The following is a 20,643-nucleotide window of genomic DNA, read 5'->3' as shown; positions in this document are numbered from 1 at the left end:
TCTTTAAACAGCTTTATCTCACTACCCTTTTTCCTTTTGCTACCTCACAATGTATATTTTATGGTTTTAATTGCTTAATTGTTTAGATGTTGCCAGATGTTTGCTCATCTATTTCCACAATTGAAAGTAGAAAAACACCGGCAGACCTTATTGAGTATCATTATTTCAGTGGGATCTTAGGTGAGTATTATTTTTACCTAATTGTTATATAATATAAAATGTATTCTGATAAGTTTAGGTCCAGGTCAATTCCGACACATACATAATTGACAGGCATACAAGGAAACAAAACAGCATTCATCGTGGACCTCAGAGCAACATTGTTTAAAACACCAAACATTACATTACATTTGAATGACACTTTTGTCCAAAGCGACTTGCAATAGGAGACACAGCCTATTTGCTATGAGTGAGCACTGTTACATTAGTATCACAGTGGGTGTGGAGCAGCGGTTATTGACACTTTCCAGCAATGAGGTTCTGGGTTTAAACCTGCCAGTTGTAGCCTTGAGTGAGTTTAATCTCTCACCCCATGTCTTCATGGGTTTAATCCAGGTAAATCAGCTCCAAAGACATGCAGGTTAACTGGAGACCTCATCAACAGTGATGATGAAAGAACCAACACAACAGCTCTTGCAGGTAGACCGCTAAACTAACACCAGCAGTGAATCCCTTTTCACCAGGGCTGGGTGATATGACCAGGACAAGATATTTCCTCTAGGATTTTTTAAAAACTTTCATGTTCTGTACATGTCCAAGTAACTTCTGATTAGTGTTGGTGTTCATTGCTAAGGTGTAAAGTGTAGAGGGAGGAAAGTATTAACCATATTAACTGACATGAGCATGATTAAGAAGTTATAATGACGTTTTTTATACGTTTCCGGTTAATTGCCCAGCTCAAATTTTCAGGAGTTTAGTTGCAGGGGAGAACAGTCTTCGAACACACAACAATCTTGTTTAATCCTTGTGGATATAAACTCACTGTTAACTGCAACCAGACAGCATTTATTCCCTGCCGTTTTGGGGCGAATTAGTCCATCCACCTCTACAGCAATGTCCATTATGTTGCTGTGTTAGCCTGTTTCCATGAAATGTAGCCAAAATGTCTTCTGATATCTTCCTACGAGGGGCATTCACGGCTATGGCCTCTAGCTTTACCACTTCCGGAGGACTTTAAGGCTTAAAACAAGGTGTAAATTACCTTGTTTCGAGTAGAATTTGAATGTCAGGGCTTGTGGACAATTTGGTGACACCGCAGGAGCAGTATGGAGGTATGTTAGGTTTTTCTGTTGTATTATTATGTCTGTAGAGGGAGTCCCCATTGACTTCAATTGTATTGGATTCTGCTGCAACACTGTTGTTGAGACCCCTGATACTCCAGAAGTGGAATTAACACTTCATCCACCCCTCCATTGGCATAGTTGAGTACATAAAGAGTGAATATTAATTTTTCATTGAACTATCCCTTTAAAGGTGCTCCAAAAAAACGCCTTAAATAGTTGGTCTGAAAGAGGCCATCAATTACTGCACTACATTACACTCGTCATCATGGTGACTTAACACTACTTGTATAGTCGTATTGTTTTTAATGTCATTGCCAAGCCCCACCTTGCAAGATCTTTTAACAGTGAGGTAGGTATGTGTCAATATCAATGTTGTTCCTCAATCCCTATATTCATATGATTGGGTTTGCAGACAGACCAACACACAGAACAACAAACCAGTGTCCAGAACTCCACAGCAACACAGGTTGTCCAACACAACAGATCACACAGCAATAAATGAGGATAAAAGATGAAGACAAGAGCTCACCAAATGCTGTGCTGCGGTTTGTCAGTCCTGAGTAAGCGTTGCCACTAGGAGAGGAAGTGGCTGGTGATGACAGAGGACTGTAGGAGGCCGGGTCGGTCTGGTAGCTGTGGCCAGAACCAATGCCAAATGGACTGGACTGGGCTTTACTGGACTGGAGAGCACAGATACAGAATATTAGAGGTGTTACTAAACACAGTGGGCGACTCAAGGTTCAGTGTAATACGAGATTCAGAGTTTCAGAGGTCAGTGTATTAAACTTATTTTAACTAAGTTTCCTGAAAACAAAGAATGAGTACTTATTTAAACCTTTCATGTGCAGAATATATGTTTGAACCTTCCTACAGCTCTTCACTTTTTATACCATTAACTTAATTAAGTTAAAGCTGCATTTAGTTTGTAATTGTTATTTAGTATAAATATTAGTGTGCAGTAACTTTACAGAACACACACGCACACGTCTTGGTTACATGAGTTTGGCAACTGTGGAGATTGCAAACTTTTCTTTAAATGCTTTCACTTCAGCAACAGATACGTTTTGTGCAAGTGTTTGTGTGTATTACCTGTCCCGAGAAGGGGGGTCTGTTGCCTGACCATGCAACCTGGCCTGGATTGAGCTGCCTAGAAATCTGAGCTAGATTCTGATTGGATGAACCTGATGGCTGGATATCATTAACACCAGGGACGTGGATCACAGATGAACTGTGGGCACAAAAATATACACACATAGACAGAGATCCCTCAAAAAAATCTTGTGAGTTGTGAATCGTCAAGCTACACTTTTCTCCAGAGAGACATGCTGCTATCACATATCACTGGCATGTACCTGAAGCTTTTGCCAGAGTGTCCCTGCTGGAAAGGAGAGCCCTGGGAGTAGAGCTGCTGTCCTCCAGCTGTGGAGGAGGGAACCATCATTTTCTTATCTCCCGCTGTTCACACACACATACACACACCCGCATCAGCATGATAAAAATAACAGGGAAGAGATCACTCGTGGTTAAAAGAAGTGCAACGCAAAAAGCAACCATCAGGGCGTGTGTATGAAGCTGATGTTTGCTTATTTCTGTGTGTGTATGTCTTACAGCCAGAGATGCCGGTGTACATCTCAGCAAAGCGTGGGTCTCTCTCCTGGGAGAACAGAGCCTCTGTCTTGTCGATGTTCTTTCCTGCCTCATGGACTCCACTGCTGACGCTGGCCACAGGCACCTGAGGGAGGGAGGGAGGAAGTGCATGTCGGGGGGAGGTAGGGGTAGAGCGGGGGAAGGTGTGGGAGATGTTTGGGATTATTTGTTTTTTGTCATAAAAATGCCAGACACACACAAGTTGCACCTACACAAGTGAATCCGATTCCATCCACTTTTTCAAGCTAATTAGAAGCTTTTTAATGAAGCTCTGATTAAAGGACAATTCCAGTTTTTTTCTACAGCCTGGGAAGTGAACATTTTTAGCCAGTTATCAAGTCTTATTGTTAAACACCTGATGCACACTGTGATAGAAAATTTCTCTTCTATTATAGCTGTGTTAATGAATAACATCTTTGCTCTTAAATTTGATTTGAGCAATTTATTTTGTTATGTATTTCTTTACATGGACTGCTCTGTATGGTGCAGGGCAAATTCAATTTACAACAAAATGCTTTTTATGAATAAAATGCACACAATATATATATATATATATATATTGATTCAATCCAATCTTTAACTGATATTCATTATAATTCAGAGGCAAATTGCAGTTCTTAAGTTGATTGTTACCTGGGAGAGATCGTAGGCAGTTAGTCCATCTCTCTGGTGAACTTCCAGCTCTGCTTGCTGCTGCTGCTGTAACTGCCTGCAAAAATAAGTAAATAAATGTGTTAGAAAAATAAGGAAATGCCGGTTCTTTTCTGGCCGACTATGACTATGCTAAAGTCCTCCACTGTCCAACAATAAAACACCACCAACCAGTGAAGTTGTTGCAATTTCGGTCACTATCTTCCTTCAAAAGTATTTTGGCAGGACGCTATGATGTCACAGTGAAGTTAACCTTTTATCTTTTGGATATGAAATAAAATGTTATCATTTCATTATTTTATGCTATTAGACATTTGTGTGAAATGTTGTATTCCCTATTTTACAACTTTTTCAACACAGGATTGGAAAATCCTTGCTCATACATACTAGTTACCATGGTTAAACATCATCTTGCATTATATATCACTTGTCCAGATGCGGTCTTGTGACTTCTCATGATCAACAGCTGTATTTAAGAGTAGAGGGTCAGGGTTCCATGTATGACTTTGGGAACTTTTTTAACCATTGATTTATTAGTTCTGCAAATGCTAAGATAAAAAGTAGAATTGTGACCATTTTCCTTTAGAACTTCATCTGATGATGAAGATATATGAAAATCTCCAGAATACTTAATCAGTGAAATAATTGTGATTGTAAGGTATGTTATGAATTCAAAGTAAAATCATTTTATGATCTTAAAGGCCTGTTGATCTGCTTAAGCCTCAGAATATTCTGTTAGTTTTCAGTCACACGTATCTCCTTTGTTATCTGGAGACATTCCCAGACCAGATGGGATATGTAATCACTCCAGCATATACGGGTCTGTTTTGTATAACTGGGAGGCTCCTGTCCTCCAAGTTGTACAGTTGGGCATGGATGAACTCCACAGGGAGGCATGCAGGAGGCATGAACATCTTATCTGGATGTCTGATCTTTTCTTTCTGTCATCTTCACATCCATTGAACTGGGTTTAACTCAATGTTGTCCAACCATGTCTAAAGGCAAGAGGGCTTATACCTATGATCAGCGACACTCTAAAGTGTAGCGAAAACCTTGGAATTACAAAGAAGAGCAAGATGTGCTAAAAAAACTAAATATATTATGTAATAAAATGCAATACATGCTGATGAGTGCTCTGCAGAATCTGGTTGAACAGTGACTGCCCCAAAGGGACGTTATAAGAAGCAGAGTGAACGTGCCCATAAAAAGGCAGTGCAACAGTATATCTGAGTTAAACAAACAGTCTTGATCGGTAGGAGAGCAAATTTGCACTTGAGAAGGTACTATTTGAAAGAAAGAGTTTTAAAGGAAGGCATAACAAAATGTGAATGTAAATGGTAAATGGATTTGTATTTATATAGTGCTTTTCTAGTCTGATGATGACCACTCAAAGCGCTTTACAATGCAGTTTCACATTCACCCATTCATACACACATTCATACAGTGCATCTATTCACAGCACTTTGTTATTCTATGGGGGGCTATTGAGGGTTCAGCATCTTGCCCAAGGACACTTCGGCATGCAGATGGTTCAGACTGGGGATCGAACCGCCGACCTTCAGGTTGGAGGACGACCACTCTACCCCTCAGCCACAGCCGCCCACGTGAATGTGAAATGAATAAATAATTGTCTCGAGATAAAGGAGACGCTCTTGATTAAAGAGGAAAGAAACTTTATCATTGCAATGTACAGTAGATGTTCTTGTCTGATTTTAAAAAGGGCTCAGACTCCCTGTGGAGAAAACTAATTTCTGCAGAATGTATGATCTCATTCTTTCAGCAATTATTGGTGTGCTCTCAAAGGCAGAACAACTGGCAGATCACCTTCGCCTCCATGCTCCTGTCGTGCTTTATCACAGAAGCCCAGTCCAATGCTTGCATTACAACCAACATTGTACTGATCCAGCTGTCAATCCCATGCTCCATGTGTTGGTGAACCTTAGAATGGAGGCACATACAAACCATGCAGTAGATAAAAGAAAATAAGCATAGATAACATGTTTTAAATGCAACAGACTGGAAGGAATTTTATGGATACACTAATGGTGTGATAGTTTTGGATTATGAAGTCTACATGAATCGGTGAAGATCTCTTACCGCTGATTCTTAATTTGATATTTATAAATTTATAACACAGATTCTTTAGTTTAAAATGAAAACAAAAGAAAGAAAGAAAAAAGAAAGAGATAACTGCATTTACACCTGTTAAATTGCATCACAATGAAGACTTGACAACCTCTGGAGTGGGTTTGGCCTATCGGGTTACCATCTCTTCTCAATATGTCCATTTACACCTGTACTGTCATCTGACTCCATCTGATCACCCAACACACATTTCACTAGAGGTGTTTATTGAGGAGATCATACATGAACAAATGTGCTGTTGTAATTGATAGTAACTTTATACTATTTGACATCACCAGCTGTACCGTCCTTCTCTCAAACTCGCCCACACACTCACCTTACAATATACTGCAATCCAACAAACAACTTAATTCACTGAATCGTTGTTATTGCAGAGTTAAGACAACACATCTCTTAAAATGTATGCGAGTTTGCTGAGTAAAATAAATATATAAATAAACTATAGATGAGGGTTGAGCCGAATACTCGGATGAAACGAGTATCCAGTACGGATAATGTACTTTTACGAGTACTTGTTCTGAATAGTTCTCTTACTCTTGTGATCAAAAACATTGATATGAAGCTCAATTCTAAGGCTGTTCTGTAAATAGTTTTCTATTCTGTGTATCAGCAAAAAGAGCAGATTAGTAGTCAAATCCTCAAATCTTATGAAATATGGCAGATCTTACCTGAAGAGCCACATTTGTAATGCTGTATGTGGATTTTTGGTTAGATGCCATTTTTCTATTTTAACACAACACCTAATATAGTAAGTCAGCATCCCCTGACTTGTAGAAAATATTCAGAAAATATGGTCAAAAATTTGCATTTAGATTGTCTACCATAAGAGAACTTAGGTTTATTAATCAAAAAACACAGTGTTTAGCGAGATGTAGCTATGTACGAACATGCTTGTCTTATATTGATTTTCACTTCTTCGCACATGTGCAGTGCATTGATGTGATCTGACAAAAGGGCTTGGGGGCCATAACACCACAGCAGGATATGACAAGTTCAAGTCGCTCACTCTCCACTGCCTCCTCACATTCAGCTTATCCAGCCAAAATAAGCTGTAAATCAGGCTCTGCGGAGATTTACTTTATGGTTTGCCTGAGAAGACCAGATGGAAGGTCTGAAAAATTTGGGGGCAATTTAGGACAATGCACAACAAGAGATTAGAACTGTATCTATTACAGCTGATGCATATAAACAATGCACAACACAATTTTCCAATTATATTCCAATTTCTCTCCCACATTCAGGGATCTGCTTTGTTCTTGTGATCACATAAATTTCATAAACAAACAATGTTCTATTATATCTTGTAGATACTTTACAATGCAAATCATATTAGGCAATAATTAAATGATAACATTTTTCCTGGAACAAATTTATACCGCATCACTAATATCATCACAAACAACTTTCAGTATTTATTACATAAGATTGTCATTGAGTGCTGTATCCACTGAGCTCATTAAATTAAATCATCCCTTCCCTTTTCACTTTATCGTCTCACTGGCCTGTATCAAACTGAAACACAACTCTGTGCAGCAAAGAATGAATCAGCGGCGTGCACATGGTTTGTAAACACTTTCCCAGAAAACGTGTCCCGTGAAGCTCATGCCTCACAGCTGAGCAGTCTGCATATAACCAGAGGACACTCAAACGACCGATATGAGAGTTGAGCAAACATGCACCACCTGAGCACACACAGATGTTCACTGTGCACACTGAGCTGTTCAAAAGACAGCTCATCAATATGCATGTTCAACAGCGTAAGGATATTGCCTACTCTGCTACCGCTAACACATAACATACATCACATAACATGTGCAAACATGCAAAGTTTTAATCATGCCGTGAGGACCTTGAGAAAGCCATCTGCTTCTCAACTCCGTAGTTTTCCGATAAATTTGATTCTTATCATAAATCTAACATATATACTGTTATAAGTGTGCCTGCCATCGCAGCCTCAGGGATCTGTTGGCAGAGATTCATGGATGTGATCACACACACACACACACACACGCATGCACACATGCTATTAGCTGTATGTTTACACTGGTAATTGGTTGAGCTCACGGCAGTCCTTCACTGATGATGACAGCCAAGAGCACATACAGGAGGGACAGGACACGAATAGCTGCACATGGTGTCAAACACAGTGGTGCTATTTTCCTGTAAAGCACAAACGTTATTTGCTCCACTGTACTGTTTCAGATCTTAGTAAATGGTCATGCAAATTCTGTGCAGTTCGTCGCCTACTGGTCAGATGCTCAGTGCACTTTGGTTTCACCATATTTCCCTTAGTTTACTAAATGAAAATCACATAAACGCACACAAGGCAACATCTTTATATACAATCTCCTGTCTATTTATTTTCTGTTTTTTCAAACAGTGGACATATGATCATGCAGACACATTTTTCTTCTTGACTGGCAATAATGACAGCTAGACAGGACAAATTAATGATTCCTATCAGCTTCATAATCCACAACAGTTAGTAGGTAGTCTATACTGATGGCCTTTCCTTCACCTTGTCACTGAGTGCCTTTACAGCCGCCTGAAGGCAGCAGGTATCTGTTCCATCTGTCTCTCACAGGAGTAATGTTGTCTCTGTCAGACCAACATGACATACATCACATCTGCTGGTTACATCTTATGCAACAAGCAAACAGGCTGCTGCAAAGGAGACATACAACCCCTACAAGTATGTGCAATAAACTTGCTTTAATAAATTATTTTAAAGTTTTTACTACAAATCAACATGCAACACCACAAATGTAAAACTTTTAATATTTTCCATGCTGGTAATTTTTTGGAACAGCTGCAGCAGTTTCTCATCTACAGTTTCAGCATCTTGACTATTTTTCAAGTGCGATTCTCACTAAAGATTTATATTATTATTATATTTTCATCATGTTAACGTCATTAAACATCTTTCACTATTGAATTTTTTTAATAATTTTTTTACATGTGTATTTCACAAAGGACAAACAAGAGGCAGGTGAGATTACAGAGAGTGAGACTCTGCACCTTTCATTTCATCATCAACAAAGACTGTGGTTGAATATCATCTGCCCTGAGCGTTCTTGGGACAGACACTATTTCTTTTCAAAGATCTTAAAAGCCTCAGTATTATTCCTGCTGGTAAAGGCAGCAGACTTCATACAGGGAATGGAGCGAGGTGAGAAAAGTGACATGTCAGGTACAATCAGAACACTCTAATTTCCTACCCAAGGATATAGGGTTAAACTCAATATAAATCTGCTCTGAGTGGAATCTTAAAACAACCTGTGTGTAGAATTACATGTGATGTTATGAACAACTGCTACTACTCACAACAACTGGTGCTGTTCACTTCATGCTATTAATATCTATTGTTTTTTTAACATCTCTGCTTGGCCCTTGCTTTATTGAGATGCAGCTGCAGGCCTCATGACAACACATGGTTAAAGCGAGGAACACTGACCAAGATAAGTCATTCCATTTAATTCAGTTAGTAACTTGAAGAGGTAAGAACTCAACTAACTGTAATGCATGGATTTGACGAAATCTAAATACTGTTTCTCGAGGAAGAAGTTCATATTAATGACCCAAGAAAAGCCATAAACTAATTTAATCATCAGAGCAAAGTCTTCTAAAATTCACTTAAAACAAAATGATGTTACCTTCTTACCTGATAGGCCACTGATGTCCTTTCATATGGCTTTATCAACAAATATCAGTGATGTTTATTGAAAATGATATGATAAAATGTAGCTCTGGGTTTGGTTTCCCTTCTATCTTTGCAGTTTTCTACACAGTGCGTGTGTGGCGTAGTGATATTGTCCTTTTCAGTTGTGCCATTAAAATATTTAGGCACAGTGATCACTTTATTTGTCCTCAGAGGACAGCTGGTTGCTCTTTAGTGTATCAGTCTTCAAGGAGATGGTATAATCCAGCTTCAGCTGTTTACATGGTTACATTTGGTTTCTAAATAGGAGCCTCGGTGCTTTGCTGTCTCCTGCTGTCATTAGAAATAGAGATGAAATGTTGTCTTTTTTTAAACTTGGCATTTCTGTTAACTTTTATTCTCTTTAATCTGGACTGTGGTGAAAAATATTTCATCATTTCCAAGAAAATCAATGAATACATTTCTTAATTGAACAGACATATGCTGGTGAAAACTTTTCTAGGTCACCTTTTCCTGTTTGGAACTTCAGTTCACTGAAGGGAAAACCCTAATGTAGTAGCATATGTTGCTACTTAAGACAAAAGCGAGAATGTTCTGTTCTTGTGGCTGCCACGCCACATGCTGTGTGTGTGTGTGTGTGTGTGTGTGTGTGTGTGTGTGTGTGTGTGTGTGTGTGTGTGTGTGTGTGTGTGTGTGTGTGTGTGTGTGTGTGTGTGTGTGTGTGTGTGTGTGTGTGTGTGTGTGTGCGTGTGACCTACTTGACGTTGGTGTTGGTGCAGATGATGTACTCTATCTCGTCAGAGTATGGGTTCTGGAAGGTGAAACTGCTTGTTCGGATCAACATCCACTCTCTGTTCTTCATTCGGAAACGATACATCACTGACAGAACTTGTCCCTTCAACTTCACCACCTGCAGAGGAAAAAAATCCCTGGTCATCATTGTTTCTGTTGTGTCTTAAATATCTGGCTGGGTCCAGATGTGAAAACAGAGGCAGAGACTGAAACTACTGTCACAACTTAGTTTTATGTATTTTTCATCAAACTACATTTTCTTCAACATCTTCCATTCTGTTCATCTGGAAGTTAAGACTTTAACCAGGAGAGTGAAACATTCACTGCGACACATTTTCATTTCATTAGAGCAGCCTTTGCTCAGACAAGAGCAGATGGGGACACATTTATTTAAATTGACACTTTAAGAGTGTACAGAGCAGCTGTGTAAAGGCCCATATTAATAAAACCGATTCTAGGTTTTGAACTGTGCTGTTACATAGTCATGGTTTGTGCTGTGTTATTTACTCTGTGTGACAGGCTGCTGGTAATAAATACTAGGATCTTTCCCCTCTCAGCCCATCACTCTAGTGACTGTCAGTCCAAGTAATGACAGCACTGCACTTTATCCCCATGTGAAATTGAACTTAAACGACTTTGAAATGAGCTGCTGACGAAGGCCAGAGCAGCTGATTACAGATATGGACAACTTTTCCAAACCGTGAGGGGGAAGGAAAGGAAGGAAAATTCAGTAGTAAGTGACTCGTTTTGAATGATGCTGTTACGCAGATTAATGGGGCAGATACTGGTCTCTTTGACTGCATATGAGAAAACCAGCTCAAAAAACACCAGATGAAGAGAAAACGAGATAACCACTACAACTGAACCTGATGAATAGATTCCCTGATGACATAATGTAACTATCCATATCAAACAAAGCAGCTATCCAGCTCTAATCAACCAGAAACTCATCCCACCCCATGAGATTAGGCATTACTGTATAATTGAAAATGTTGGACAATTTTCTTTGTATCTATCTACATGTCACAGTATCCACATTTCTTTTTCATGCAGAGCTGCTTCAAGTACAGTATGTGAATGAAACAAACCTAGTTATCTCTTTGAGTATAGATTGGACCTTATAACTATTGATTAGTGTTGGTGTTTATTGGTAAAGGGGAAAGTGAGCGCAGGCCAGCAGGAGTGGGGGGGAGGGAGGACAAAGCAACCTGTGCGTCATCCTAATTCCGAAGTAGCAGTGGTGATAATGTTGCAACGGCAGAGGAAAGCTTACAGTGAATCAATGGCCATCTAAAGACTATAGGTTTCAGATCAGATTTTTTTATGGATCTTAATGAGGAGCACCCAGCAACATGATGGCAAAGAAAGAAAAGACTACCAGTTGTTTACGTCCCGTCAATCTGACTGTAGAGACTCAGTGAACTCTAACTGAGTGTGGATTTTGTGAAGGAAAGACTTGTGGAATATATTTGAGTGTGTGTGCATGTGAGTGAGCTGGATGAGAGCCAGAGGTTTCCACAGTTCATGCAGAAGGAAAACATTCCAGGTGGTGTTGACATTTTGCTCGATCAAGCTGTTGAGGGTAACAGAGTGGGTAACATTCGTGTTTAACTGTATGGATTCATCTCTATCCATCACCAGTGTCTACGCAGAACAAGAACATGCTTCAAACTTTGTTGTTAAAGGGATCTGCACACTTTACTCGTCTAAAGCCTACCTTTCTTCATCCTTTCTGTAACTTGGTTAGGAAAAGTGCCATTAAAAGTAAACTTACAGGTTATTTTTACAAAAAAGAAATGAGCAAAGCTTTGTCAACTTTTTTCTTTTCCCATTTCTCCAATTAGGACAGTCCATGTCTTACCTGTTGGAAACTTTCTCTCAGGTGACTCTGATCCTCAGGATGACAGAACTCCAGAATATCTTTTCCTAACAGGTCCTACAGGACAGAATAACACTCAGTTAATGTGGATACCTATGGAATAATCAAATAAATACTCAAACCGAATTACAGATTGTATCCTATGTACAGAGCTTTGTCCCTACATGTGTCCCATGCTTGTTTTCTTTAATACAACAGATTGACGGGTTTGTTACATTTGATATATTCAGAGAAAAAAGTTATTGAATCAAGACACAACCAGAGACCACAAACTAATGCTTCTGAAAGAGGAAGCTGCAATGTTCGACACTAGATCTGAATGTCACTTTGTGATAAATTGAACACAAAATACTGAGTTCCAAATCTAATTTTTTTTTTGGGGTCAGATTCTGAAATAAAATGATTGTCATTCATCGAGCTGTTTAATGAGGTGAGAAAGTGATTTAGAGCCGACTGCAAAACTTTCAAATTTCAAAAGGTGAGAGCAAATTGCAGATGTTATGATGTTGGTGAGCCAGTAAATGAAATGCCAGAGATTCCACCTTATAAATAAGACTAATGTTTTGCAGAAAAGGACAAGTATTGTTGAAGAATCTGCTCTTTTTATGGATAATAACGAAGATTTGTTTACTTTCTTTCTTGTTGAGTAATCGGGGACACATTCATTGTGAGCAGCCACAGGACTGTCTTTACCATAAAGGACCAGTGAGGGCTGTCGCCTTCGTCAACACAGTTATTCATGTGCTTGGCTGATAATTAAAGATAACAGGAGAAAGAAGAACTGGGCAATAAAACAATATCAATAATTACCACAATACATTTTCAGCAATAGAAATATAATAAGAATCCAATGATTATTGATAGCACATAATTGCTCTACCTCGAATGTATAAAATATTTTTCTGTTCATCAAGTGTTTGTAATTCTCTGCTAATAAAAACTTTAAACCAAAACCTCAACTCAGGAGCAGAAATCTGCAATAACCTGACATTTATTTTAATAATTATCAATCGACTGAAATTTCTTTATCTTTGTATAATTTGTGGCCATATCACCCAGCCCTAAGATGAAGAGTGAGCTGCAGTGTGTGGTTAAAATAATCAAGACAACAAACATGGAGGATGCAAAATCCTGAGTATAACGTGTAACATACACTAATATATGCTTGTTTAAAATGAGTACCTGGTTCGTTGAAGTACATTTTTTTACGAAAACCTCAAAAAAGATCAATGTTGGTAGTTCACTTTGCATATTAATAAGCTGCTAGGACAAAGTGAATTTTCCTTGCATGAAACTTAAGGGGTGGAAACCCCACTGTCTCCATTATAAATGTGTTCTTTGTTCACCTGAGGCTGATAACCAATGACGTTGATACAGCGCGGGTCAACGAAAGTGATGACGCCATCTGAGTTATGACGTGACAGGAACTCTGTGGGCACCGACAGGCCATTCATATCCATGGAGACCGGAGAACTGGTCACCTGAGGGAGGCACACACATATTTAAGATGAAACATTTTATTATAGAGAAAATTGAATACCAAACCTCAGCCACACTCAGTTCATGACTATGATAAAATAGCCTGAAACTGTTCCCTGGGTTTATTTGTAACAACTCAATAAAACTTACTTTGGCAGACAAAAAAAGATGAATGTATATCAATAGTGAAAAACACAACATCTGTGGTCAATAATTCTTCTTAATTGTTTTTATTTCTTTCAAAGATGGTGAGGAACAAATGAATAGCTCAAAAGAAACCGAGAGGAAAATGTATTTACACGATAAATAAATTTGCGAAAAAATGGGATAAATTAGGTAATCAAAGCATCATGAAATAACAGAGGGATTAAATTATAGCCAATAACAATCAACTAAAAAAACAATAGTCCAACTGAAATCTTTAGAGTCACAAACACTCATGTCATGTCAGTAACTAATTAGAACAAAAGTGACCTTTTTCAATGGCAAATAGAAAACACTGACACCTTCAGCTTCTACATTTAACTTATGCTCAAACTGTGGCTACATCCACCTGTGAGCCCAGCTACATCCCCTCGTGAAGCTCTGTGGCTCTGATTGGAGCAGCCAGATGAGAAGTGTCTGATGCTGGAGGAGCTGTTTAAAAAATGTCCATGTAAATACCATGTGTACCTGATTTACCATGTCTATCCAGTGTTTCCCCTACCACTATATTAGGGGGGCGCCCCTCCCCAACGGCACCCCCCGCCCTCCTGGAAAATCAAATTATTATTATTATTTTTAATATAGCGCCAAATCTCAACATAAGTAATTTAAGGTTACCTTTCCTATAAAAACAGTCTATAGCTTGCTCTTTTATTAAACAAACTAAATTGCCTTATGTTATTTATCTTATTTACACAACGGCATGTCATTTCTGTCTCTACATGGTCGCCAGTTAGATTTCTCCTCTGCTCTCTGTATCGCACACGGCGTAGTTCCATCCTGAAGCGAAGACACGCACACAAAGACACGTGCCCGCATACACACACACACACACTGACACGTGCACGCACACGAAGGTGAGCACACTCCCACCAGCAGACAGAGAGCATCCGTTGTCATAAAAACTCAAAAGAAGTTTAGTTTGTCCAGTTTGAGCAACTGTAAAAAACATGGCTGCCTCCGTAGAGAGGACACGCTCCTGATGTAAATACAAAGTCTTTAAATATAAAGGGCTCTTTCATGGGTAAGGAAACCAAACATTTGTACAGTTTATATGAAACACTAGTGAAAACCTCACTAGGATTCTTTTATATTCAATTTCTGCCAATAGATCATCTTCACCTAAGTCTTACACACTGGACCTTTAAAGGCTGCTTGTTGTTGATGACCTAATGTATCACAAGATGACATTACTTCTCCCTTTTTATCAGTTTGATCATCTCTCGTGTAAATACTGTTTAAAAATTGTTCTAAGAGCACTGCCTCATCGTGTCAAGATTAAAAAAAAAAATGTGCATGAAGAACACAACCTGAACATGATTGGATCCTTCAGACCACATGCGATGGCGGTCTGGCTCCTATTCTGATAAGATCTTAGCGAGGTGTGAATGCCATGAACAGTCTGGATACATTCTTAAGAACAAAGTTCACCCAACATTTAGGAAGGTCACACAACTCTTCCTGCTCCCGTAAACTGACTGTCAACAAGGTCCAATCGAGCTCTTCATCAGTGAAGGGAAAGAAGAGGCCGCACAGCAGCTTCACTTCAGACCCTCTCGAGGGAATGCAACAACTTAAAAAACAAGGGTCAAGTGACTGAAAAGGGAAACCAAGCTTCTCCGTTGGCTCTGACTATCTCTTTAGACAATAAAGCCTCTTTTGTTTTTTTCTGACCAAACAGTTCCTGGAACCAGAGAAAATAACTCTGAGTCAAGAAAACATGGAACTAAACGTTTGTTTTTGCACATTCCATCCATGACGAACCATGAAGATTAGACCAATTAGACCAATGACGGATTAAAAAAAACAATGACGGCATTGAAATGCATCTACACAAATAGAAAGTCTTGCAATCCAGTGTTGCATGACTCTGATGTTTTGAGTGGAATGAATAAGAAGGAGACACATGGGTTTAACAGAGACTGAAAACTCCAGATTGTCTGTTCTGCAGTCAAGAATCTGCTGAGGGTTAGATGATTATTTATTTCCTGCTTTAGAATGGAACCAAAGTGAAACAATCAGTAAATAAAGTTTAATTTCTCTAGACTTGTTTTGTCATCGCAGCTTATTCTCCCGCCAGCTGTCTTCATCACTTCTCTCTCTCCCTCCCTTTCTCTTTCACTCATACTCACAGCTCCTTCATGCAGACAGTATCTCTTTTTTTCAACCTAGTCTTTAAACATGACTAAACATGTCCAACTCTTATCCTAACACTGATATCAATGACAACATGTGTTTCCTCATTTTTGTAAATGGATATGTACACAAGTTCACCAGGTTCAGGTCTGTTTGTGACGGTGAGACTTGCTTAACTCAACCAAGAATGTTTGAATTGGAACTAGTTTTATTCCCTGTTTCCCACTCTTTCATAAATGTCTGCCTTTTATACAGTTGACAATAACGACATGATTGGGGATGAGGAAAGGGAGAGATGGGAAGTGACAAGCAACAAAGGCACCGGAGTCAGAGGATGTTCGTGTGTTTGTGATGGTAACAAGAACAAGGAGGAAATACGAGAAAATGTGTTAAACCCATCTGCTCCTCTGCATAGATCAAACATACTTCCCACCACACACACATTCACAAAGAGACAGACGCATACACAGACACACACACAAGAAAAGTTTTATCTGGAATAGGTCAACAAAAACAACTACACACCTGCAGTCTTCCGATGGCCACTAGGCAGTACTTCCCGGTCTGACCCGCCTCTGTATCTTCTTCTGGTATAGTCATACCTGAGGAAAAGAGATAGGCAGAGAAAGAGAGAGAAATGTTGAAGAGAGACATTTAACAAACATTCCTCACAAAGCGTGAACACTTATTTTTCCATTTGCTACTTGAACTTTTCAGCAGTGAGCGGTAATCTAGTGCCGAAACAGCCACTGCACCTTACAATGATTTATAAATCATATTTTAAACATCAAGCCTCCACACTGTTAGAATGTTTTCTGCCCAAACACCAGACTTCTGCAACATGTTTTAGAAAATTCCACATCACAATCTTTCTCTCATTTTAAAGAGAGCTGCTTTTACTTTACTATAAGCTTTGGCGTGGATTCACATAGTTACATGTGTGTCCTTTCTCTTCAGGCCCAAGAACATACATATATATATATGTATAGGAGAAGAACTAGAAAGGAGTGCTTTTATGACACCACCAAATCACCCCATTAACAACACCCACCACCTCAAAGGTGCATGTGGAACCATGGAAACCCCTAAGGAGCCACTTCATTTCCTGAATTTCACTTTACTGTCTTCATTTCTTGTAATAAACTAAATATTCTGCCTTAATTTTTTGACCTCGATTCTCACAAACCTAAAAAGACCTTTGAAAACCCATATTCCAAACCTTGTCTGGATCTCAAAGAAACCGAGACAAAAATCCCCAGTCCATCAAATGTCCACAGGGAGGAGTATATTAAGAGTAATAAAACGTCTGTAATATATATCTTTTTTTTGCGGAAATTCCTGAACAGTCATCTATGGCAGTTTACCAGACAGCGGAGAGAGTTTAGACTTTGTCAGGCAAAAACATGACCCTGTCCTCACTTGTGGACACATTCCTCTCCTCTAACACAGTTTTCAGTCTGCAGACATTTTACTGCTGCTCAATGTGCAAGGCATCTGTGTCTGCGCCACGTCTCTATTGTCCATCTGGGACTTATAAGTGTAACGTGCGTGTGTCTAGCATGATGACTCTCTGCCAGCAGCATTTTGTCCAAAATATTCCAGAGGAGTATTTTTAGTGCAAGGAAGCAAAGCATGTGTCAATGATTTCAAGACACATATGGTGAGTGTGTTGTGTGTTTGTGTTATTGCTTACAATGTTCCAGCATGACCTCAAAGTTTTGAGAGGCGATTTAGATGTGTTTTACTTGAAGTTGTTCAGCTTCAACGCCCACCTACACATCTGGTCTGAGAATGTACATACATAGACACGTTTGCGTCTGCAAACGCTGCACCCTCTGTGTTTGTGTATACTGAGAGTTCATATGAGGCCTTATTCTGATACAGCTACTAAGATGACTGAAAGTTAATAGGAATAACTAACTACTTCTTAAATACTTCTTTCTTCTAAAACACATTCATCTAAAATTTGATAACATTTTAGCTTAATTTTTTCTGGTCAATAACTCCCAAGTAATGACCTATTAGCAGTCCCAGAAAGAGAGAGCTAGAGTGATGTGACTACAAGGTCGGACTGGTTGTGGATGTTGATTTTGTTCATGTCAATGAAGAAACTGATTTTTTTTTCAAATATTTGCAGCTCTGTGGCAAAAAGGAATAAGATACACATAATAGTTTGTCGTTTAATCGATTCAGTTCTTAACTCTTTATGCGACTTGTTGACAAACAGAAAATAAAACTAAGAATAGCACCAAACCTGTCCTTTAAATGCAAGTCCTGAATTGAAGTTGTTGAATTGTAAAATTAGTTCAGTGTCTGCAAGGGTTTTTGTCTGCAGGTCAGTAAAACAGTTGGACTGGATGCAAGTGAGCTTTAGGGATTAATTTAGTGCAAAGTAACAAATGTGTATTTTGGCTGACCATAGCAGCTGTCCACTACGTGCTTTTTAAAGTCCCTTCCAAGCACCTCACACCCAGTGGATAGGATACCAGAGCTACACAAGCTGTTGAAGACTTGTGGTTGAATCCAGGTCAGGATCCAGAGCCCACAGCTGCTTTAGGTGAGGCCTGGCCATGCTCACTCAGAGATGAAGTTTGGGTTAAGCAAGGATAGAGACAAGTGGATGTGTACAAACCTGCAGGGGGCCAGGCTTTGATGTAGCCAGTGCAATGCACCACAGAGTACTGAGCTTCTCCTTCTTTTGATGGTCCAAGGCCATTCCTGTCCGTTAAACACAGACACACACAGACACAAACACAGACACAGGAGCATGTTAAATATTCAGACACAGCTGTGAAAGACCTTTACAAACAATACTCTACTTCTTAGACATTTAGACCAGTGGTCCCCAATCCCCGGGCAGTGGCCCGGTACCGGGCCGTGGGTCATTTGGTAACGGGGCGCACAGAAAGAATAAACAACTTATATTTTTTCTGTTTTATCTATTATCCGGTCATTTTTCAAAATAAAACGCTGTCATAACGGGATCCTCTCCGTTATGACTCATGCTTTACGCATGTCAAGACGCTTGTCTCGTTCATGTCACTTTTTCGCTGAACACAAACCAACGCGGTATTTGTCGGACCCATTTGTCAACAAACCAGGTGAATCCAGCATGTCGGTTTAAGAAGAAGATCAGCTGCTGGAGATCGCAAATGACGGCGACCTGAAAAGTATGTTTGAGAAAAAATCATATCTGTAGTGAAATCGGTGGAATTATTTTAAATTAACGAATTAATTTTTTATTTTAAATAACAAAAACAACTAGGAATGTTGGAAAACCTTCGGTGGACCTCAGGTAACATAAAAATGTTACACTCTAGAGTCTGTGTTTCGATTTTCCCATTCGGGGCTATTGTACAGACATGGCAGTCCAAGATGGTATCCTCTGTAGGGAAGTTAAACATCTCCACATTGTTGTGTGCCTCACTGTCAAAACAGTAGTACAACTTGCATCATTTGATCCTTAGGTACCAGTTATAATTGAGTATAATTACATGTTAGGTAGGAGGGAATTGCTGAAATTGATTGGTGTTTTCAGTAGCCTATAACGCTAAATGTGAATCACTCCCTCACTGCAGCAACATAAGACACTAGGCACTATTTATTTTCAGCAATTCCTTTATTATATTTGGTTTCATCTTCCTGTTTAAGTAATGGCTTTAAGGCTCACTTGTATATTAGTTGTGTAACAAACAGCTAATCACTTCATCTGTACATATTAATATCTGTATTCAGACTGTATTGGAAGTGAACATGGCTTGTATCAGAGGCATGTTAATTATGGTTAAATGAAGAGATGAATGGAAAGGCAATGTCTCTGACGAAAAATGAAATTTTTAAAAGTAGGAGGTGGTCCTTTCAAAGCTTCTGTGAAAAAAGCTAAAAATCCTAAACGCTGTCTTGGCTCATAAACATGCACCATTGAGAAAGTCTCTAACTTGGACTCTCCCGCTTCCAGCTCCAATTGACAGGCTTTAATGTCTAAAGACGGGGTGATGATGACCTCTTTGTTTTCAGCCTCCAGCACATTTGTTAAAGGTTTGGCAAATCCTCATCATGAAAAGTCAATTTGCTTTGGCTCCTTGCAGCGTCTGCTCACACTGCTCAAGACCTGCATTAAAACTAAATGACTAATACAGATCTAAGTCTGATGGTTATTGGAAACGATTCACTGAGGGAGCACCTGAAGGTTAGAATTCTAAACTGATGCTTGGATTGTGTCATGTTTTAATGACAGAAGTTTGTGGTAAATGTGCCAGATCATGGAGCTGCAGCAGAGGATGGTGGTGTTGAGTAGACAAAAGTCCAATGTTTTTCGAGTCTCTTTACTCTTCTTTGTATTTTCTCTGCATATTCAAATAACCTGTTATATTTGTTAACACCCACACTGTGTATTTCTCATAATGGCTCCATTTAAATATGACAGGACTGTTATGGAACGAGCTGGAAAGCATGCATCATATTTGACATCTGGTATTTGAGAGGGAGCTTTGCCACTAAATAACAGTATCAACTGATGAATTTGTTTTGGCTGTTTTATACAGTCAAAAAAGCAGCAACAGAGCATTTCAATTGTGACTCATATTTAATTCATATTTCCTCTCACATGCTTTATGGAAAACAATTTTCAGGATATTCCTTGGGTAATGAAAGCAGTTGGCCTGCAAGAAAGTAAAAAGAAAATTGAAAGCCTGATGGTCTGATGATTATTGTGGTTTACCAAAGTCGGTTTATTTTTCCTTTTCTCTTTCTAAGCTGATCCGCCACGA

General features: G+C 39.1%; 1 protein-coding gene across 3 annotated transcripts in view; it reads right to left on the bottom strand.

Moving 5' to 3' along the window:
- Nucleotides 1-20,643, bottom strand: part of arnt2 (aryl-hydrocarbon receptor nuclear translocator 2) — a 60,515-nt gene that overhangs the window by 11,301 nt on the left and 28,571 nt on the right. For 2 of the 3 annotated variants that reach the window (XM_061068062.1, XM_061068063.1), the window contains exons 8-17: nt 18,507-18,592; nt 16,400-16,476; nt 13,402-13,536; nt 12,038-12,112; nt 10,143-10,294; nt 3,564-3,639; nt 2,892-3,015; nt 2,636-2,738; nt 2,373-2,511; nt 1,813-1,963 (exon numbers count right to left, since the gene is read on the bottom strand). In XM_061068062.1, the coding sequence (XP_060924045.1) occupies nt 1,813-1,963; nt 2,373-2,511; nt 2,636-2,738; nt 2,892-3,015; nt 3,564-3,639; nt 10,143-10,294; nt 12,038-12,112; nt 13,402-13,536; nt 16,400-16,476; nt 18,507-18,592 (1,118 nt within the window). The remainder of the gene's footprint in view (nt 1-1,812; nt 1,964-2,372; nt 2,512-2,635; nt 2,739-2,891; nt 3,016-3,563; nt 3,640-10,142; nt 10,295-12,037; nt 12,113-13,401; nt 13,537-16,399; nt 16,477-18,506; nt 18,593-20,643) is intronic. The other variant, XM_061068064.1, reaches the window with a different exon arrangement.

The sequence above is a fragment of the Limanda limanda genome, chromosome 3 (assembly GCF_963576545.1).
Source record: "Limanda limanda chromosome 3, fLimLim1.1, whole genome shotgun sequence".
NCBI lineage: Eukaryota > Metazoa > Chordata > Actinopteri > Pleuronectiformes > Pleuronectidae > Limanda > Limanda limanda.
Note: the sequence above shows the minus strand (reverse complement) of the source record. Positions and strands in the feature narration are given on the sequence as shown.